This window comes from Capra hircus, chromosome 3, assembly GCF_001704415.2.
Source record: "Capra hircus breed San Clemente chromosome 3, ASM170441v1, whole genome shotgun sequence".
Lineage (NCBI taxonomy): Eukaryota > Metazoa > Chordata > Mammalia > Artiodactyla > Bovidae > Capra > Capra hircus.
Window position 1 is genome coordinate 98,117,349 of NC_030810.1, and position 18,927 is coordinate 98,136,275.

General features: G+C 41.7%; 1 protein-coding gene across 2 annotated transcripts in view; it reads left to right on the forward strand.

Annotated features, from left to right (window-relative positions):
* Positions 1-18,927, forward strand: part of CHD1L (chromodomain helicase DNA binding protein 1 like) — a 72,539-nt gene that overhangs the window by 36,808 nt on the left and 16,804 nt on the right. For both annotated transcript variants that reach the window (XM_018046000.1, XM_018046001.1), the window contains exons 8-15: positions 107-262; positions 899-991; positions 3,748-3,844; positions 5,725-5,798; positions 6,069-6,179; positions 9,512-9,626; positions 10,246-10,399; positions 14,869-15,034. In XM_018046000.1, coding sequence (XP_017901489.1) covers positions 107-262; positions 899-991; positions 3,748-3,844; positions 5,725-5,798; positions 6,069-6,179; positions 9,512-9,626; positions 10,246-10,399; positions 14,869-15,034 — 966 coding nt within the window. The remainder of the gene's footprint in view (positions 1-106; positions 263-898; positions 992-3,747; positions 3,845-5,724; positions 5,799-6,068; positions 6,180-9,511; positions 9,627-10,245; positions 10,400-14,868; positions 15,035-18,927) is intronic.

Here is an 18,927-nt window from a genome sequence, read left to right on the forward strand (position 1 = left end):
AAATGAGAAACAAAAGTAAACTGTTGTATGTTCTCTGATAGTTCATTGCCTTGGTTTTGCTTTTGTCCCACACTACTTGTGTGTGTTTTTTTCTTTCCTTGTACAGCAAGTGAGCTATACAAACTCTTGCAGCCATTTCTGCTGAGGCGAGTAAAGGCTGAAGTAGCCACAGAGCTTCCCAGGAAGACGGAAGTAGTGATATACCATGGCATGTCAGCACTACAGAAAAAATACTACAAGGCCATTTTGATGAAAGACCTAGGTAATCAGAGGGTACTTGTCCATTTAGAAACTAGTGAGGATGTGATTTTTATGCATTTTATAATCACACTCAGTTTGTATAGCAAGAATATGGGATGGGATTTCTTATTCTGAATAGTAGTCAGGTCAGCTAGAGTGAAACTGGCAGAGTACCTTTGCCAGTCAAAGTATAACTCTGGCTTTGTTGACTTTGTGAGATTTCCTCCCCATCTCCCCACTCCTGGTTTTCCTTAAGGGCTTCCCCTGGTGGCTCAGATGATAAGGAGTCTACCTGCAATGCAGGAAACCCGGGTTCGTTTCCAGGATTGGGACGATCCCCTGGAGAAGGGAATGGCAACCCACTCCAGTATTCTTGCTGAGAGAGTTTCATGATCATAGGAGCTTGGCAGTCTACAGTAGGGTCACAAAGAGTTGGACATGACTGAGCAGCTAACACTTTTACTTTTCTGTCTTAAAACAAGGTGATGGTTAAGAAAACTTCTAATCAGTGTGCTGTTCTTAATGCACTTCGGTGAAATTTGGGAGATATAGATTTGAAAGATACATTATTGAAATGAGTAAGGTTATATATGGAAACTTGCAGGGTTTTTTGTTGTTGTTCAGTAATCCATCTCTCTCTCTCTTTGTAAAATTTCAGATGCATTTGAAAATGAGATGGCGAAGAAAGTTAAACTTCAGAATGTCCTGTCCCAGCTTCGGAAGTGTGTGGATCACCCATATTTGTTTGACGGTGAGGCAGTACTCTTTTTTCTCAGCATTACTTTTTGTTGTCATTTTATGGCCAACCTCATAGAAGGTTCTTCAAAAGATTTGTCTGTATTTACTATCTATTTTTCCCCATTTTCTCTTGTTAATTTTTTATGTTGATTATCTAATATATTGTTCATATTCAGATTTCTTCAGTTTTAACCGTCCCTTATGACTTTTTCTTTTATATTTTTAAAGTAAATTTATTTTTATTTTAGATACAATGAGAAAACACAGGAGAATTTTAATCAGGGGAGTGATAGGATCTGATCTGCATTTTGTTATCATTTTGAGCTATGGACACTTAAAAAAGAAACAATAGCAAAAACAAAAACAAACACTACAACCCCCAAAACTGCAGGTCCAGAAATGATAGCATATCCATTCCCCCATCCCCTCCCAGCATGAACATCTCTTCCCTCTGCTGGAAGGAGAGTGACATGTTTATCCTCAAGGGCAGAAACTGGAGAATGAGAGAATTCTATGTAAGTAGACCTCGGTAAGAGCTGGATACGACTGAGCAGCTGAGCGCGTGAACAGACCTTGTTAAACATGATTTTCATTTCACTCAGCCTCCTCACATACTGTAGTTCCTTTTCCACAACTGCTTCTCTTTGTTCAGTATAATTGTTGTTTGTTGTTCGGTCACTAAGTCATATCCCATTCTTTGTGACCCCACGGACTGCCGCACTCCAGGCTTCCCTGTACTTCATTCACGGAGTTTGCTCAAACTCTTATCCATTGAGTCAGTGATGCCATCCAACCATCTCCTTCTCTCTTGCCCCCTTTTCCTCCTGCCCTCAACCTTCCCCAGCATCAGGGTCTTTTCCAGTGAGTCAGCTCTTAGCGTCAGGTGACCAAAGTATTGGAGCTTCAGCATCAGTCGTTCCAATGAATATTCAGGGTTGATTTCCTTTAGGATTGACTGTTTTGATCTCTTTGCAGTCAAAGGGACTCTCAGGAATCTTCTCCAGCACCGCAATTCAAAAGCATCAATTTTTTGGCTCTCAGCTTTCTTTATGGTCCAACTCTCACATCTGTACGTGACTATTGGAAAAACCGTAGCTTTGACTATACAGACCTTTATCGGCAAAGTGATGTCTCTACTTTTTAATATGCTGTCTGGCTTTGTCATAGCTTTTCTTCCAAGGAGCAAGTGTCTTTTAATTTTGTGTCTACAGGCACCATACACAGTGATTTTGGAGCCCAAGAAAATAAAATCTGTCACTGTTTCCACTTTTTTCCCTTCTGTTTGCCATGAAGTGATAGGACCAGATGTGATGATCTTCGTTTTTTTGAATGTTGAGTTTTAAGCCAGATTTTTCACTCTCGTCTTTCACCATCATCCAGAGGCTCTTTAGTTCCTCTTTAATTTCTGCCATTGGAGTGGTATCATCTGCACATCTGAGGTTGTTGATATTTCTCCTGGCAATCTTGATTTCATTATGATAGAAAAGCATTTAAATTTTGCCACTTTTCTGGGTCTTCATTTATTTTGGAGACCTTCCTGTAACTTATGGGAAATCATGTGAATACTTCTCTCCTGTGAATCTGCCTGTGTCCATCTTTGTTCTTTTCAAATTCAAGATCTGGTCAGAGATTTTACGGTGCATTTGTCATGTCTCTTTATTCTCCTGTAATCTAGAAATGCTCCTCAGCTTTTTGTTTTTTTTTTTTACTTTTTCATTAAATTGACAGTTTTGAAGAATCATGGCTCTGTGTTTTATGGGCTATCTCATAATCTGAATTTTTTTTATGATTGGATGTCCCTTTGTCCTGAACCCACTCAGTGAACCTTTTTTTGTCACCACCATTCCTAGTTCATCAGTGGTTTCTGTGTGTCTCGACTGACGGTTATCAGTTCACTTTTTTTAATTAATCTCTCAACCTTGGACACAGTTGATCACTTCTTGAAACAACGTTTTCCTTTGGCTTCTGGGACAATGCTTTCTCGCTTTTCCATCTGCCTTATGTCTTCTCCTTCTCTGCCTCCTTTGTGAGGGAATTTCGTCTCATGGATGTCTGTAAATTTCCCTCTAAGTAATAATTTAGCTGCATTCTACACATGATATGTAGTGTTTTCATTTTCATTCAAATTTTGGTTTTGTTTTTTTTTTTTAATTCACTCTGATGGGTAGCCTGTGGGACAGTTCCAGGCATTTTATGCTGTGAGGGCTCTAATATTGATATGATCAATGCAGAGGCTTTTCTGCAGTCATTTGAAGGAAGTCCTTGCCAAGTGGCCATATGAATTGTTTCAAAATGTCACAGAATCTTAATGAGGTGCATGTCAGAGCTTTTCTTTTATGCGGAGAGCTGTTGGGAACATGTAGATTTTGGAAAAAGCCTTCCAGGTTATTTTGCTACCCTCAGCATGAGAATGACTACTTTATATCTAACCCTATGTCTTGATTTGTTTTCTAGAGTGAGAACCTGAAGGTTTCAATTTTGGGTCTGTTTGGTCTTTAGCATTTCCCTGTGCTTCAGTTTCCCAAAGAGTGCCTTGGGTAAACATTTCTTAGACATATTGGATGTGCCAGGCTCTGTGATTGATGTTGGGTAGTGCTGATATCATAATATAAACAAATAATTATGAAATGCCTCAAAGAGATATGAGACTTGGGCCCATTATCAGTTAGAAGGATCTTGGCTTCTCTGTAGCCTCACCATCAGCTTCTCCATTCAGAGTCTGCCCCAACTGGAAACACATTTACTGGGAGTGGGTTCTTTCTTTTCCAGGTGTGGAACCAGAGCCTTTTGAAGTTGGAGACCACTTGATTGAGGCTAGTGGGAAACTTCACCTGCTGGATAAGCTGTTGGCATTCCTGTATTCCACGTAGGTGATAGGTTCATATTTTCTACCCTGAGCTGGTGATTGTTAAAACCAAAATAATGAGCAACTCACTGATTTCTTGAGACTAATCCCAGTTCTCCTTTTTTTCCAAGACCCTGATTCAGGTTCCACCTTTTCTGCAGCTACACCCTTAATCCCATGCCATCCACTCTGTGATCTTCCTTTCCTTTCCTGAATTCCTACAGCACTTAGGATCCTAATCCAGCACTTGGCAACATCTGCCGTAATCTGCTGTCTGGTTAATTGCTATATTAACTATGTCACTCCAGCTGTATCTTTTAGTTCTACAAAGACAAAGATACCATCGAACATTTCTTTTTAAAAGGCCTGCTGGTGTACCTTGCTTTGAATTGACACATATTAAGTACTTAGCAAATATTTACTCTTGTTAACTTATGGGCTTGATTTGAACTCAGGGAGAACTTGGGGACTCTTTCCCTGAGATGCAAGTTGGGTATTGGAAGAATTAAGCCACTTTTGGGGCCTGTAAAGATTTAGCTAAGTGTTCAGTGGCCTGGTGTCTGGCCTGTATCTGATCCTCTGGTCCTCGGAGGTATAGAACAGTCTAGAAAAAAATCCCAGTTTTCCAAGGATTTCCAAATTGTCCCCTAGGGACAACTGACCCAGGAAGGCCTGAACCAACCTAAAACCTCAGATTTGGCAAAAGTGCCCAACATTAGGAATCTGTAAGTCAAACAGCTACATGCCTGATTGTATTTTACAGGCTATGATGTATCTCCTCTAAGTGTCCTAGTGTTGGAGAAGGACCCGTAAATAGCTTCTCTTCGACCTTTTCATTTCACAGGTGATGAAACAGGCCCAGGGAGGCTGAGTGGCTTGTCTGAGGCCACTACAGCCAGCAAATGACAGAAATGGGATTAGATGAGGTTCTAATCTAATGGGATTAGATGAGGATTGGATTTTAAGTTCAATACCTTTTCTACCAATTTGAGGCTAGAGTCTTGAAGGAGTTTGTTGTAATTGTTCATCTACACCTATCGCAAACTCAGATTACATTAGTTTTCCTAATAGAATGTTGTTTAGACAGTGCCATACAGTACTTTGTTTATGGAAACTTAATAGCTGATAACCATGGGGTTGTAGGTTTGAACTTTTTTTTTTTTTTTTGGCCATGCCATGGAGCTTTTGGTTGAACCCGGCCCTTGGCAGTGAAAAGTGCAGAGCCCTAATAACTGGACCACCAGGGAATTCCCTTGAATTTGTCCTTGACCTAATCCATTTTGCCACCTCCTTTCTTCTCTCTTCTCCCTGTGTAAGTTTTCTTATGTACCATGTGGGATATGAAATGCCACCTGCCTCTTGCTTCTCTAAAATGATGCTTCTCAAAATTTTCAACCAATAAAGCTATAAATGAAAGGATAGTGACTTTCACCCCAAAGTAGAGAAGAGCTATTGATTGCCAACCACAAGCTCTTTAGGGTCATCAGTTTTTGTTTCACTTTTTGTACATTTGAATTTTGCATTTTTCTCTTCACATATCTTTTATTTTGCTGTTAAAACTGTATGTTTCTTTCCATTTAGTAATTGCCATCCTGGAAAGAAGCACCTTGGTTGTCTAGGGTATCTTACACCCTCTGGTGCATTGACAGACTCCTGGGAATATCCCAACACTTACAGCACTAGTGAGAAGTACTGTAAGGGCTCAGCTACTGGTGCACTTACATCCTTGTATAAAACATTTCGCATTACTGAAGAAGGTTCTGTAAATGATTGACATTTATATTTCTACTTCAAGATTTCATTACTTTGTAAACCTGCATTCTTCGCTAAATTTCACCTGCAGGAAATCCACCCTAAATACTATTGGAATTGGCAGTTTTTCCTTTTCTTTTTCTTGCCAGAGGCCATCGAGTTTTACTTTTCTCTCAGATGACCCAGATGCTGGATATTCTCCAAGACTACCTGGATTATAGAGGTGACATCCCTTGGCCATTATATTACTCAAGACTTTTAGACTTAACAGTCCAGATGGGCCTGTGAAGAATTATCTGGGGTGTGGGGATGTTACAGAGAAAAACAGTATAAGAATATTATTCAGAATCAAAGGAAGATGGCTTACAGTAGGGGCATGCCTGTATATGAGAAGAGACAAAGTTGGTGTTTGGTTTTGAGCAGACAGTCTGTTACTCCACAGTGAGTAATTGAAAATGGTTTCTATTTCTCTGTTTTCTCCCTCTGTGTGAAGGCTACAGCTATGAGCGTGTGGATGGTTCTGTGAGAGGAGAAGAGAGACACTTGGCCATTAAGAACTTTGGACAGCAGCCCATCTTCACTTTTCTCTTGAGTACCAGGGCAGGTAAGCCACATCCCTGCCCGCCACATCCCTACCTTTCATCCCTTGATGAAGGCAGACAAATTAAAGGGCGAAACAGTGCATTTAAATCCTAATCATTAGCATAATTTCCCTTAATTCACTGAAAGGCGAGGTTTTTACTGAGGAGTGTAAAAAAAGGGGTAGGGGGAGTTGAGTTAGGTTATATCAGTTTATCACTGCACTAGACTTCTAGCATGGTACTCATTTCTGTCAAACTGATTTAAGCTTTCATCTCATCAGAGAAGTAAGGCTAAAACCTGGGGTTGTTGGAAAGTAATTCTGATCTCTTGACCATTGACCTGTGAACATCCTGAAAGATTTCTATACTTTTGTATAGAAATTTTAGTTTTAGTCATGTTCAATAGAGACAGCTCTCCTTCCCAACCATGAATTTGGAAAACGAGATAGCAGCCTGCCTACTAGTTGTTCATCTGACAGGTAGCTCTGAAAGTGTTTTGAAAGCTTAATAAAAAATCTGCTTTTAAAAAGTGTGATTGTAATGAAATTTCCAGCTCTTTAGAATTAATTGTAACATTGTCCATATATGACTTAAGTCATAAATATTTTATATGACATTTGTAGTGCCATACCACTTATGGAGTGCTTTAATTTACTTAAATAATGTCAGTTCTTGGAGAAGAAATTATTCTCATGTCATGAAACAAGCAGACCTTAAATTAATTTTGAATTCACAGAATCTTAAGTTTCTTTTTTTTTTTTCCTCTCTCTCTTTTTTTTAGGAGACCTAAATCTTGATGGAATAGAATTAGGAGCTCTAAAGGGATATATGTCATCTATTGTAAAGAGAGATCAGTGTATTCATGAAAAGAGAGTCCAGTCTTATTTCAGTTCAGTTCACTTGCTCAGTCGTGTCCGACTCTTTGACCCATGAATCGCAGCACGCCAGGCCTCCCTTCCATCACCGTCTCCCGGAGTTCACTCAGACTCACGTCCATCTAGTCCGTGATGCCATCCAGCCATCTCATCCTGGGTCGTCCCCTTGTCCTCCTGCCCCCAATCTCTCCCAGCATCAGAGTCTTTTCCAATGAGCGAACTAAGTGCCTGGTACTATAGGGTATTAAAAGTAGTGTTGAATATAATCCTTGACCATACGGAGATTGTTTTACCAGTGTATGTCTCATCTCTGTATTACAGAGATATAGTGAAATTCATATGGTCCCGCTTGCTTCTAAGATCATAGACTGCACCCTCGATCTCAGCCACTTATTCATGTTGCAGTTGTCTTAGGGTAGTCTTAGGAGAGACTGATTAGGTAACCTGATAATAAATGGCTGAGACTGAAGGTGCAGTCTGTGATCTTAGAAGGAGAGCAAACCAGTCCATCCTAAAGGAAATCAGTCCTGAATATGTATTGGAAGGACTGATGCTGAAGCTGAAACTCCAATACTTTGGCCACCTGATGCAAAGAACTGATTCATTAGAAAAGACCCTGACCCTGGGAAAGATTGAAGGCAGGAGAAGTGGATGACAGAGGATGAGATGGCTGGATGTCATCACTGACTCAATGGACATGAGTTTGAGTAGACTCCGGGAGTTGGTGATGGACAGGGAGGCCTGGCGTGCTGTGATTCATGGGGTCGCAAAGACTCGGACACAACTGAGCGACTGAACTGAACTGATGCCTTATTGATTTCAACACCGTTATACTCAGCAGCGTTGTTTGAAACATCTGAAATTAGGAAGAAAGATCTCTGCTTTTCAACTAATCTCCCTGGTGTTCTTGGAATTAGTCAGAACAGAGGGATCTCATAGGAGCCAGAGCAGTCCTGAGCCTTTTCCAAACACCAGCTGTCCTGTTTGCTGTCACATTTTAGTTGTTGATTTGCGTCAGTATCATTTATTGAAGATTCTCTCCAACTTTCAAGTATTTCTGATTGAGTCATATTGCCACCAGGTGGCAGTGAGAGCTCATGAATGTCTCAGACAAGTCTGGCTATAGCTTATTTATAAAATATCACCCTTTAATGAAAAAGAGCTGAACTTAACAGTAACCCAAGAAGAAAAAAAAAATTTTTGTGAAATAAAAATTTCTTAAAAAAATTAAAAACACTTCAGTGAAATAAGTGCCTGGGAATATTATGGAATAGTGGTTAAAAAACATAGGCTCTGAAGCCAGACCATGTGGTACTGAATCTGGCTCTTTCTCTTCCTATCTCTGCAGCTCCCAGTCATCCCTTAACCTCTCTGTGCTTCCATTGCAACATCTATAAAATGAGTACCCATGATTGTTGCAAGGATTATAGGAGATAGCATATGTAAAGCACTTCAGAATGGTGCCTGCAGAAAGTAAAGCATAACACCTGGGTAGCTGTCATTGTTATTTAGTATATTAGCATCTCTCGGTAATCAGTCTTTATTATCTGTTTATTCCAACTTTAATCTTATATAAAGGCTTTAATTAGAATGTCCCTGCCTGACTTAAGATCTAGCTTAGAGGCAGTAGCCCATCTCAGAAGTTAGTCCTTAGTTCTGGCTCCTGGAACAAGTCATTTCAGGCTTGCTTGTTTCAGCAACGAGCTGTAATGACCCTGGCAAGACGGAGTCCATTTTGTGCTTGTTTCCACATTAATCAAAGAGAAGGCTGTAATTTGCCTTCATAGTTCTTTTCATTAATTCCTGTAATCCAAGGAGCCTCCAAAGCCCTTTTCCTAAAGAAAGACTGGAAAGTTGTCCCAGGGAGTGTTTTTGTCCTTTGGTTGGTTTGGTTACCTTCTCCTTAATTAATGTGGAGACAAATAACAGAAGAGAATTAGTGAAGTCTTCTCCAATCAGAGGGAGATAGCCCCCCTGCTCCGCTTAGGGGTTTAATACATGACATCTCCTCTTCTTATTAACTTGTGTCAGAGCCCATGCTGCCTGGTTGTAACTTGCAGTGGACATTAAGAGGTCTTCTCTTGGTGCCCATAGCAGACCTCGCTCATATTTAAAACTGTTCCTGAAAGAGCATGTGTCCTTTTCCACAGACTATTCTAAACAAACTTCAGTGAAAATTTTTAAACAGAAGAGATTTAAAATGGATTCAGGCAGCTAACTTAAGTACCTACTTTTGCTCCTTACCCCACTCCACTCATTTTACTCCACTCTTATTACTCAGGTAATAAGAGCCCATGTAGGACTTTTAACCACTGCAAAGCTCTGTCTAGAGTTGAGGATGGGGGTGTCAGTTTGAAGGATGAAGCCAGTCATTTTGGCTGCTTTCAATGTATCAATCTGAACGCTGTGGCCTTGTGTCATCCTAGTCTGGTTCTTAGCCCATGTACTTCTGCCAATGTTCTTTTTTGTATTTTTTTCAGGTGGAGTTGGCATGAACTTAACAGCAGCAGATACTGTTATTTTTTTTGACAGTGATTTCAATCCTCAGAATGACTTACAAGCAGCTGCCCGGGCTCACCGAATTGGCCAGAACAAGTGAGAGATTTAAGTATAGCTCTGGTTCCACTTCCTTGGCTCTTCAGTAGTTCTGGGTTTGGGTGGAAGGTGAAGAATGTGGCCTGGTGACAGTTCTAGACTGGGCGGTGAGAGACCAGTAGGTTTTAGCCCATCTCTGTTGCTGACTCCAGAGTAGTACTGGACTGGGGGCTTGCTTTAGTAAAAGGAGCAAAGTCAAATTGTGAAAGGACTAGGAGGAACTTTGAGAAATTATTTGACATCCTTCCTGAGTTAGGTGTGATTCAGTTTAAAAATGAAGTTATGGATTTATGGACCTAAGATAAAAAGATAAGTCACTCTCTGACCTGGTGATGATTTAGATCTAACAGAGGTTTTCCTCTACCACAGATAAGGAACCCCAATCATGACCACCTCGTCATCCCTCCCTTGACTCTTTTGGAAAGGTTCAGTGAGAATTAGAGGCCAGATTCTCTCTAACAAATAACTCAAGTTCACGTACAACAATCCCCTGTTAGTTGCACCCTGAACCTGGCATTTTAGGTTTGTTTCCTTTTTTGTGTCTTGACCTGGCATGCTTGTGTACTATTTTGCAGACCCTTCTATTTTAGCACATTAGTTTTCTGTGATTTCTCTACAGGTCTGTTAAAGTTATTCGGCTGATTGGCCGAGACACTGTGGAAGAGATTGTCTATAGGAAAGCAGCCTCCAAGCTGCAGCTCACCAACATGATCATAGAAGGGGGCCATTTCACTCTGGGAGCCCAGAAAACTACTGCAGATGCTGACCTCCAGGTAAGACACACTGTTCTTCACTTTGGTTTTGGTTTTTTTTTTTAACTTATTTATTTATTCGGCCTTGCTGGGTCTTGTTTGCAGCATGTGGAATTTTTAGTTACAGCGTGTGGGACCTAGTTCCCTGACCAGGGATCAAACCTGGGGCCCCTGCATTGGAAACATGGAGTCTTAGCCCCTAGACCACCAGGGAAGTCCCTGTTCTTCATATGAGAAGATGTCATGGTTTTAGTCAGTGCTTCCATGGATGAGAAAGTAGATGAATTAACCACCCACTCTCTCCTGCTACACATTTGTTCCCTAGCCAGATTCCTTCCTGCCATAGGAAGATCCCCTGGAGGAGGAAATGACAACCCTCTCCGGTTTTCTTGCTTGGGAAATTCCATGGACAGAGGAGCCTGGCGAGCTGTAGTCGATGGGGTCACAGAGTCAGACACAACTGAGCATGCATGCACATAATATCTGTACTACATGCAGGCTGCTGTGGGAGTGAAAATGAATATGATAAATACAGGTAGCAGAATACAGAATAAGGATGGACTTTGGATCCCTTTTACTTGGATTCAGATCCAAGCCTTGTCTCTTACTGGCTGTGTTGCTTTGAGCAGATAGCTTACCCTTTGCTTTCTGAAAATGAGAATACCACAGGTTCCATCAGGGGGCCTTAGGAGAATTAGGTAAAATAAACAACTCAGCATAATAAATAATGATTTATCTTGTACCTCCATCTTAACCCCAGACCCTTTGATCAGTGCTTTGCATCACCTTCTTCACACTCAGGAGGGTAGACAGGATCAGGAATTCAGAATTATGCCGTAGGAAAAACAGATGAAAGAACTAGAGTTAATTGCTTAAAGGAGGAGACACCAGCTAGGAAGCAGATGCAGGCTTGGAAGATGTTAGAGAAAACTCTTCTGGGAGAGGACTTGGAGATATTCTGTAGCAGCTCCTGGGTTTAAATTAGAACCCATATTATGATGTAGCCCAGGTCCTCCCATTTTGACCCAGAGATGAGGGGCTGGAAGCAGAGAGACTGACTTCTAGGATACTGGAAAGATCCAGGCATGAAGTGAGTTATAAACCTCTGACATAGCAATAGGAGTGTCTGGTGTGAGCAACGTTACAGAAGAAATGACAGGAGCTGCTGCTTAGAGGTGGGAAGCTAGGGAGAATGGGAAATATAAAGATGTCTGTAAGGTCTTCAGCCTGGATAATGAGGAGGATAGAAATTAGGAAACAAGAAGGTTAGGTAGAGATTTAGGAAGAAGAAGATAATTTAGGCTTTAGAGTTTGCAGTAAAAACGTATTAAAAAATACTGTTAGAGGAAAAGCTCAGAGATAAAAATTTCATTTGCAAAAGTTTGTAAGAGAGTAGACTTTGAAGGGACTAGTTTATCAAACAGAAAATACAACAAGTATTTAAAAGGAAAAACTACTATTAAAAGCAGAATTGCCAAGTGTTTGGTTAGTCTGGCTTTTCTCACTTGGTTATATCCACAAAGACCAGTGCATATCTTTACACGTCTGCTTTACAGAAGACAGGGCTCACATTGGTTTTGTTAGGAAGTCATTAACTTAAGGGAAAGGCTCAACGTTTCATTTATTTTGGAACTTGAACTAGAAAGTAACCCTGGGTTTTGTGTGTTTACTTGTTTAGTTCTTGTTTCTCTTAAGGTGCAAAGTGTGGTTTTTTCCCTTGTGTTTTTTTCTTTGGTTCCCAATTGATGTGCTCATGCTTGTCCATGCTGGTGGCAAAGCAGATTGTACGTGTGTTCACATTATCCAAGAGGCAGTTACAAATGTAAGATGGCAGCTTGAGAGAAAGGTATGGGCAGACTGCAGAGACTCTTACAGTTCTCCAACCATGAGTTCTCTGTAGAACCTTGTGAATGACAAGTTCAGTATTGGGTCTGGTGAGGGGAATGAATGGCTGAGCCTTGGGGTGCCCACATTCTGGGTGTGGGAGGAGGAGTTGTCGATAAGAAGCTTGAACTCTTTCCCAATTGGGGAGGGGCTCAGGGGATTCGGTGATGGTGTCCCTGTGACGTAGGCTGCTGGGTATGTCCGTGTGATTGTGTAAACATGTCTCTGTGCCATGGGCCAGATCCTAATGGGAACATAGACCCCCTCCTAGCTGTTTGAGAGGGGCTTTGTCAGAATCTCGCCCAGCTCATGGTTAGTAGAAGGTTACTTCTGATTTTTCTCTTACCTACCAAGCCTCTGCAAGTTATCTCTGGTTGCCAGAAGCAAAGATAACACCCCAATGCCCTTATCTCCAGAGAAAGCAGGGTTTGTATAATAAAAAGAGTCCGATAGTCAAAGATGTGACTGTGGTTCAGTGAATCTAAGAAGTACTGGATCATGAAATCCTCAAAGAAGGAAGCGGATTCATTATCCTTCAGGAAGAAAATAATAGGAAACAGAGAGAGGCAGAGGCAGATGGAGTGAACATTTACTGAATGCTCACTGTGTGCTAAGTATCATATGAAGTGGTTCTTTCCAGTTGTTTCTGTGATATGAATAACAGAAGAATGAGGTAGGCACTCTCCTTATTCCCATTTCAAATAATTTGCCCAAGAATGTTAGTTCATTAAGACGCCAATCCAAACTCTCTAACCTCCAAACACATGCCCTTGCCTTTAATTACTGTAATATATTTCTTCTCGTGGGCTTCCCAAGTGGTGCTAGTGGTAAAGAACCCACCTGCCAATGCAGGAGACATAAGAGATGTGGGTTCGATCCCAGTCGGGAAGATCCCCTGGAGGAGGGCATAGCAACCCACACCAGTATTCTTGCCTGGAGAATCCCATGGACAGGGGAGCCTGACGGGCTATAGTCCATAGTATTGTCATGAAAGGGTCAGACACGACTGAAGCAACTTAGCACGCATGCACATTTCTTCTCTAAAAATACATGTGGTCCCTTGATAACTGAGACACATCACAAGTGAAACGTAGACCAAAGAGAGTATCCCAGTATGGACCAGTCGTTTTCATAAATAGTGGCTTCTATTTTTGGTGCCAGTTGTTGAAGTGAAAGTTGCTCAGTCATGTCCAACTCTTTGCGACCCCATGGACTATACAGTCCATGGAATTCTCCAGACCAGAATACTGGAGTGGGTAGCCTTTCCCTTCTCCAGGGGATCTTCCCAACCCAGGAATTGAACCAGGGTCTCCCAAATTGCAGGCTGATTCTTTACCAGCTGAGCTACCAGGGAAGCCCAAGAATACTGGAGTGGGTAGCCTATCCCTTCTCCAGGGGATCCTCCCGACCCAGGAATCAAACTGGGGTCTCCTGCATTGCAGGCTGATTCTTTACCAACTTCCCGCGTAGCTCAGTCAGTAAAGCATCTGCCAGCAATGCGGGAGACCTGGGTTCAGTTCCTGAGTCAGGGAGATCCCCTGGAGAAGGAAATGGCAACCCACTCCAGTATTCTTGCCTGGAGAATCCCAGAGGAGCCTGGCAGGCTACAGTTCATGGGATGGCAAGAGTTGGATACAACTTAGCGCTAATTTTTCTTTACCAACTGAGCTATCCAGGAAGCCAGTTGCCAAAGTCAGTGGTTTTTTGTATATATCAGGGTTAAAAGTAAGTGTATCTAGGTTTGTTCAATTCTTCCAGTGAGCTATCTAAATTTTTTTCCAGTTGTTACAGAGTATCATAAGATTTCCAAGTTATTCACAAAATAAGCCAGGTAGAGATAGCTAACCCAAAAAGACAAGATGCAAATGAGCCGAAGTGTGAATGCAGGTTAGTTCAGAGCCTCAGTTAGCACTTAGGGAAGTACACAATTGAAAGGAGGAAACTATAGCTAGGAAAGATGATCTGCACTTTTTTAGGGGGTTCCTACAAGCCTAGGGAGAGGCTGAAGGTTCGTTAGAGAGCAGGTGAGAGAAGCAGGGTAGTGCAGTGCCAGAGGCATGTCCAGCAAGCAACATTAGAATTGAGAAACGGCTCTCCCATCTAATGGTCAGTTGTCACTGGTCTTTTGTGAAGACGGTTTCCACTGAGCACTGTGGTAGGAACAAAACTGCCAAAGGAAAGTCACTTAAGAAATATGCTGTGTAGCCTTCTCATTCCAAGAAGTTTGGCAGTAGGAGGGGTAGGAGAATAGCTAACAGGGTCTGTGACGTCTCACGTGACCGCTGGGGATGCCTGTGAAAAACTCTGAGAAGTGCTAAGATAATGCTGGAAGTGACTGTTATTCTTCAGAACAAAGATTGGAGGGTCAAATTTTCTGTTTATTGAGAATTGTCAAAGTTAGGCTCTGACTGTCATTTATCACCTCTCTGCTCATCCATCATCCAACTACAGAACGGCCCTGTTGGTGTCATCTGTCACAGGGAGGGAAGAAAGGCTGAGCATCAGGACAGGGATGCGCCTGGTGTCTAAGCCACTTCGCAAATCACTGGTGCCCAATGTTTGTTTTCATGAAGGCCAACTGGACTTTCTTGTTTTCTTCATTCAAGTTGAGCGAGATACTCAAATTTGGTTTGGATAAACTGCTCTCCTCAGAGGGAAGCACCATGCATGAACTAGACCTGGAGTCTATCCTGGGAGAAACAGAAGATGGCCACTGGGTCTCTGATGCCATGCCTACAGCAGAAGAAGAAAGCAGAGAGCCAGAGGAAGGAAGTAAGTGGGGGGTAAGAACAGAGCTAATGGCATGGCCACCTAAAGCTAGAGCAGGAGATGGTCTCCATTTCTATTTCTGTAGTATTTGGATTTCTGATTTGAAATGTTTTTTTCCACATGGTAGCTTTGTAAGGATGTTCCTTGATGTCTTAGGGTTATTTTGTAATGAATTTATTTGTCTGAAGCAGTGGCAACACAAATTCAGTGTGGAATGGGGTGAGAGGTCTGCTAGTCTTACTAGGCTTCTTGATTTGAGAGTACTTTATTCCATTCATGCAGAGAAGGGCAGTTTCTTTACCCAGTGCTGCTTCCTTTTTTTGAGTGAAGAGTAGGTCGGCATGACTTCTCGTTTTATGATTCTTTTTCTTTTCTGTAGGACCCTGAATTTCCATCACCTGCTTCATTCTTTCCCTTTGCCACCAAACTGTCAAGGCACGACCTCCGGAAGCAATGCCTTCCCAAATTGCTACCTTCAAGTACTTTCTAGTCTCTTCCTGTCAGTTCCTTAGCAGTTGCTTCTCTGATCTTCCTGGTTGCAGACCTTTCCTCATTATTTTCCCACTTGGAATGTGTCCCCCTCATGGGGGGCAACTTTGATCTACGTCTGATGTTGTCAGAACCCTGCCGCCTCTTTTCCATGCAGTCTCTGCCTGACTCCACTGTGGGCTTGGGAGCTAATTCAGCTCATTTGGGATGTTCGTTTCTCTACCTTCCTGCACATTGAAGTTTGTAGTACTCTCTGACGCCTAGCTTTTTAGAAGGTATGGGTTCAGTGTGGCTTTGTTGTCATTGTTATTTCCTATGGTTTTTATTGGATGTTTGGGAAGATCAGAATGTAGACAGCTGGCATTATTCTCTAAGACACTGCTCTTTAACTTTTCTCATTGTTTAGCTTTTACATTTTTGAATGTTAGCATCCCGGTTTTATTCTTCAAGAACCCTTTCTGATTCTCTGCTTGTTTTAATTGTGTCCTGTTCTGTGTGCAGGGGTAGAATATCCTCTCTGAGGACTTTTATTGCAGCTTTTTAAAAAAGTATTCCTCTGCGCCCTGAGTTGTCTTGTCCTTGGTGGTGGTTTCTCTGAAGTACCTGGTGTGCCCTGGCTGGCTGTTCCTTTATGCAGGTGAAATGCAGAGCTGATGGGGAGGCCTGGCCTCAGCAGGTATGTGGATTCCTGGGGCTTACTCCAGCATCACTGGTTGATGAGCTGGCCTTCTCACTGAACGGGCCCTCCCAGATGTCTGTATTTGGAGCCTTTTCTCTGGGCAACTCCATTTTTCCAAAGACGAATCCTTTACTATCTTTCTGGAAGAGGTGAATAGGGTCTGGAGTAACCTGTTTGCTAAAGACTGAGGAGATAACGTGAATGAAGGGGTTCAGGGTGCTCTGGTTACTTCTTCTTTTTCTTTTTTTTTTTAAATTGGAGTGTACTTGCTTTACAGTGTTGAGTTAGTTTCTGCTGTAGGGTGAAGTGAATCAGCCACATGTATACATATATCCCTTCTTTTTTAGATTTCCTTCCCATTTAGGTCACCACAGAGTACTGAGTTCCCTGTGTTACACAGTCAGTTTTCATTAGTTATCTAAATATTTTATATGTAGTGGTATATATATGTCAATCCCAATCCATCTCACCACCACCTGCTTACCCTTTGGTATCCATATGTTTTTTTCTCTGTCTCTATCTCTGCTTTGCAAATAAAGATTATCTGTGGCTTTTTCTAGATTCCACATACATGTGTTGTGTGTGCTCAGTTACAGCCCCATGGATTATAGCCCGCCAGGCTCCTCTGTCCATGGAATTTTCCAGGCAAGAATACTGGAGTGGATTGCCATTTCCTTCTCCAGGGGATCTTCCCAACCCAGGGATCAAACCTGCACCTTTTGCGTCTCCTGCCTTGCGAGACAGATTCTTTACCACTGTGCTTCCTAGAAGCATATATGCATTAATATACGATACATTTTTTTAGCTCCTGTTACTTGGTGTGCAGACTTTCTCTCAGTTATCCCTCCCTGCGATTCCCTGTCCATGGAAGTTCTGAGCTTTTGGAGGATTGAAAGGGTCTGTTCTCATAATCATCCCTTGACCAGGCACCTGTGTTTTACTTCCAATGTTCTTTTAGCTCTGTTATCCCTTGAGCCACTTACAGTTTTCTAAAAAGTTGTTGAACTTTTTGTCCACTGTCGTCTCATATATCTTTTTAAAATCTCTTTACTGCCATGTAGGTTTTAGGTGGGAGGAAAAATAGATGTATGTGGTCCTATTTTTAAGTTGCATTTTGATTATATTAAGTACTGAAGCCTGCAGTCATTTCTGCACTCATTTAGATTAATTTCAGCTTATTTTGCTAATGTTTAGTAGAACAAAGTAAAATTTCACTGTTTTCCAGAAAGATAATTATATTTTTCAGTCAGTCCAACTGCCAAAAAAAATTATATATATTTTTTCAGGCAGTCCAGCTGCCAGGAAAGATTTCCCAGTTGTATTAAAATTTGGAGTTTTGTCTTTGATCAGTGAGTACAGGTCCAGTCTATGGTAGGTGGTTCCATTGGCAGGATATAGATGAGTGTCCATGCCTGTGGTCTCCAACCTTCTCTTGGCTGCAGAGTGAAGACAGAGCATGGTTAGAAGAATGGAAATGAATATGAAAGACTCATAACTACAGCATCCCCTATGAAAGTTAAAAAGCAGAATGGCTTTTATCTTGAATGCCAGGGTCTTTTTTTAAAGCATGTTTGTAAGTTGAGAATTGCATGCAGCTACATATGTGATCATATTTGTCTCTTCTTGGCTCTTTTTTCCTCACTTGTTGATAGAGCACCTCATTGAAAGCCCCCTGCTGATTTAATTAGCAAATGCCAATTAGAATTACAGCTGGTTGGATTTGGGTACAAGTGTGAAGCAGTTGATCTCTTGAGAATGAAAATGTTTTGCTTTTGTACTCTCTAGAGAAAAACATACTTATATTCATAGCTGATTTTATAATGCTCTGAAAATACATTCTTTGGTAACGTGTACTATTATATATGCTTCAATTTAGAATCGTTGTCTTACCTCTCTCTAGTTACTAGGCTTGGCTTGTTATGACTTCTATCATGTGATTCATGGTCTTGGCAAATTACCCAACCTCTTTGAGTCTCTGTGTCCTCATCTGTAAAGTGGTGCAGGTAGTGTATACTTTACCCTTTTACACAGTTGCAAAAATCAGATGTGATTATAAATGTGAAGGTGCTCTGACAGCATAAACTGCTATTCAAGTTCACACTATCACCATTCATGTTATTACTGTAGTTACTATTTGCTGGCCCGTTATCTTTCCATCCTTCTATAGGCACAGTTGTATACTGAAAAGAGCACATTGGCAGCAGACTCAGAAAATCGTGCCTTCTCCACTTATTAGCAATTTGAACTGAGGCGGTGCTTAATAACTCAGTTCAGTTCAGTCGCTCAGTCATGTCCGACTCTGTGACCCCATGAATTGCAGCATGCCAGGCCTCCCTGTCCATCACCAACTCCTGGCGTTCACTCAGATTCACATCCATCGGGTCAGTGATGCCATCCAGCCATCTCATCCTCTGTCGTCCTCTTCTCCTCCTGCCCCCAATACCTCCCAGCATCAGAGTCTTTTCCAATGAATCAGCTCTTCGCATGAGGTGGCCAAAGTACTGGAGTTTCAGCTTTAGCATCATTCCTTCTAAAGAAATCCCACAGCTGATCTCCTTCAGAATGGACTGGTTGGATCTCCTTACAGTCCAAGGGACTCTCAAGAGTCTCCTCCAACACCACAGTTCAAAAGCATCAGTTCTTCAGCGCTCAGCCTTCTTCACAGTTCAGCTCTCACATCCATACATGACCACAGGAAAAACCATAGCCTTGACTAGAGGGACCTCTG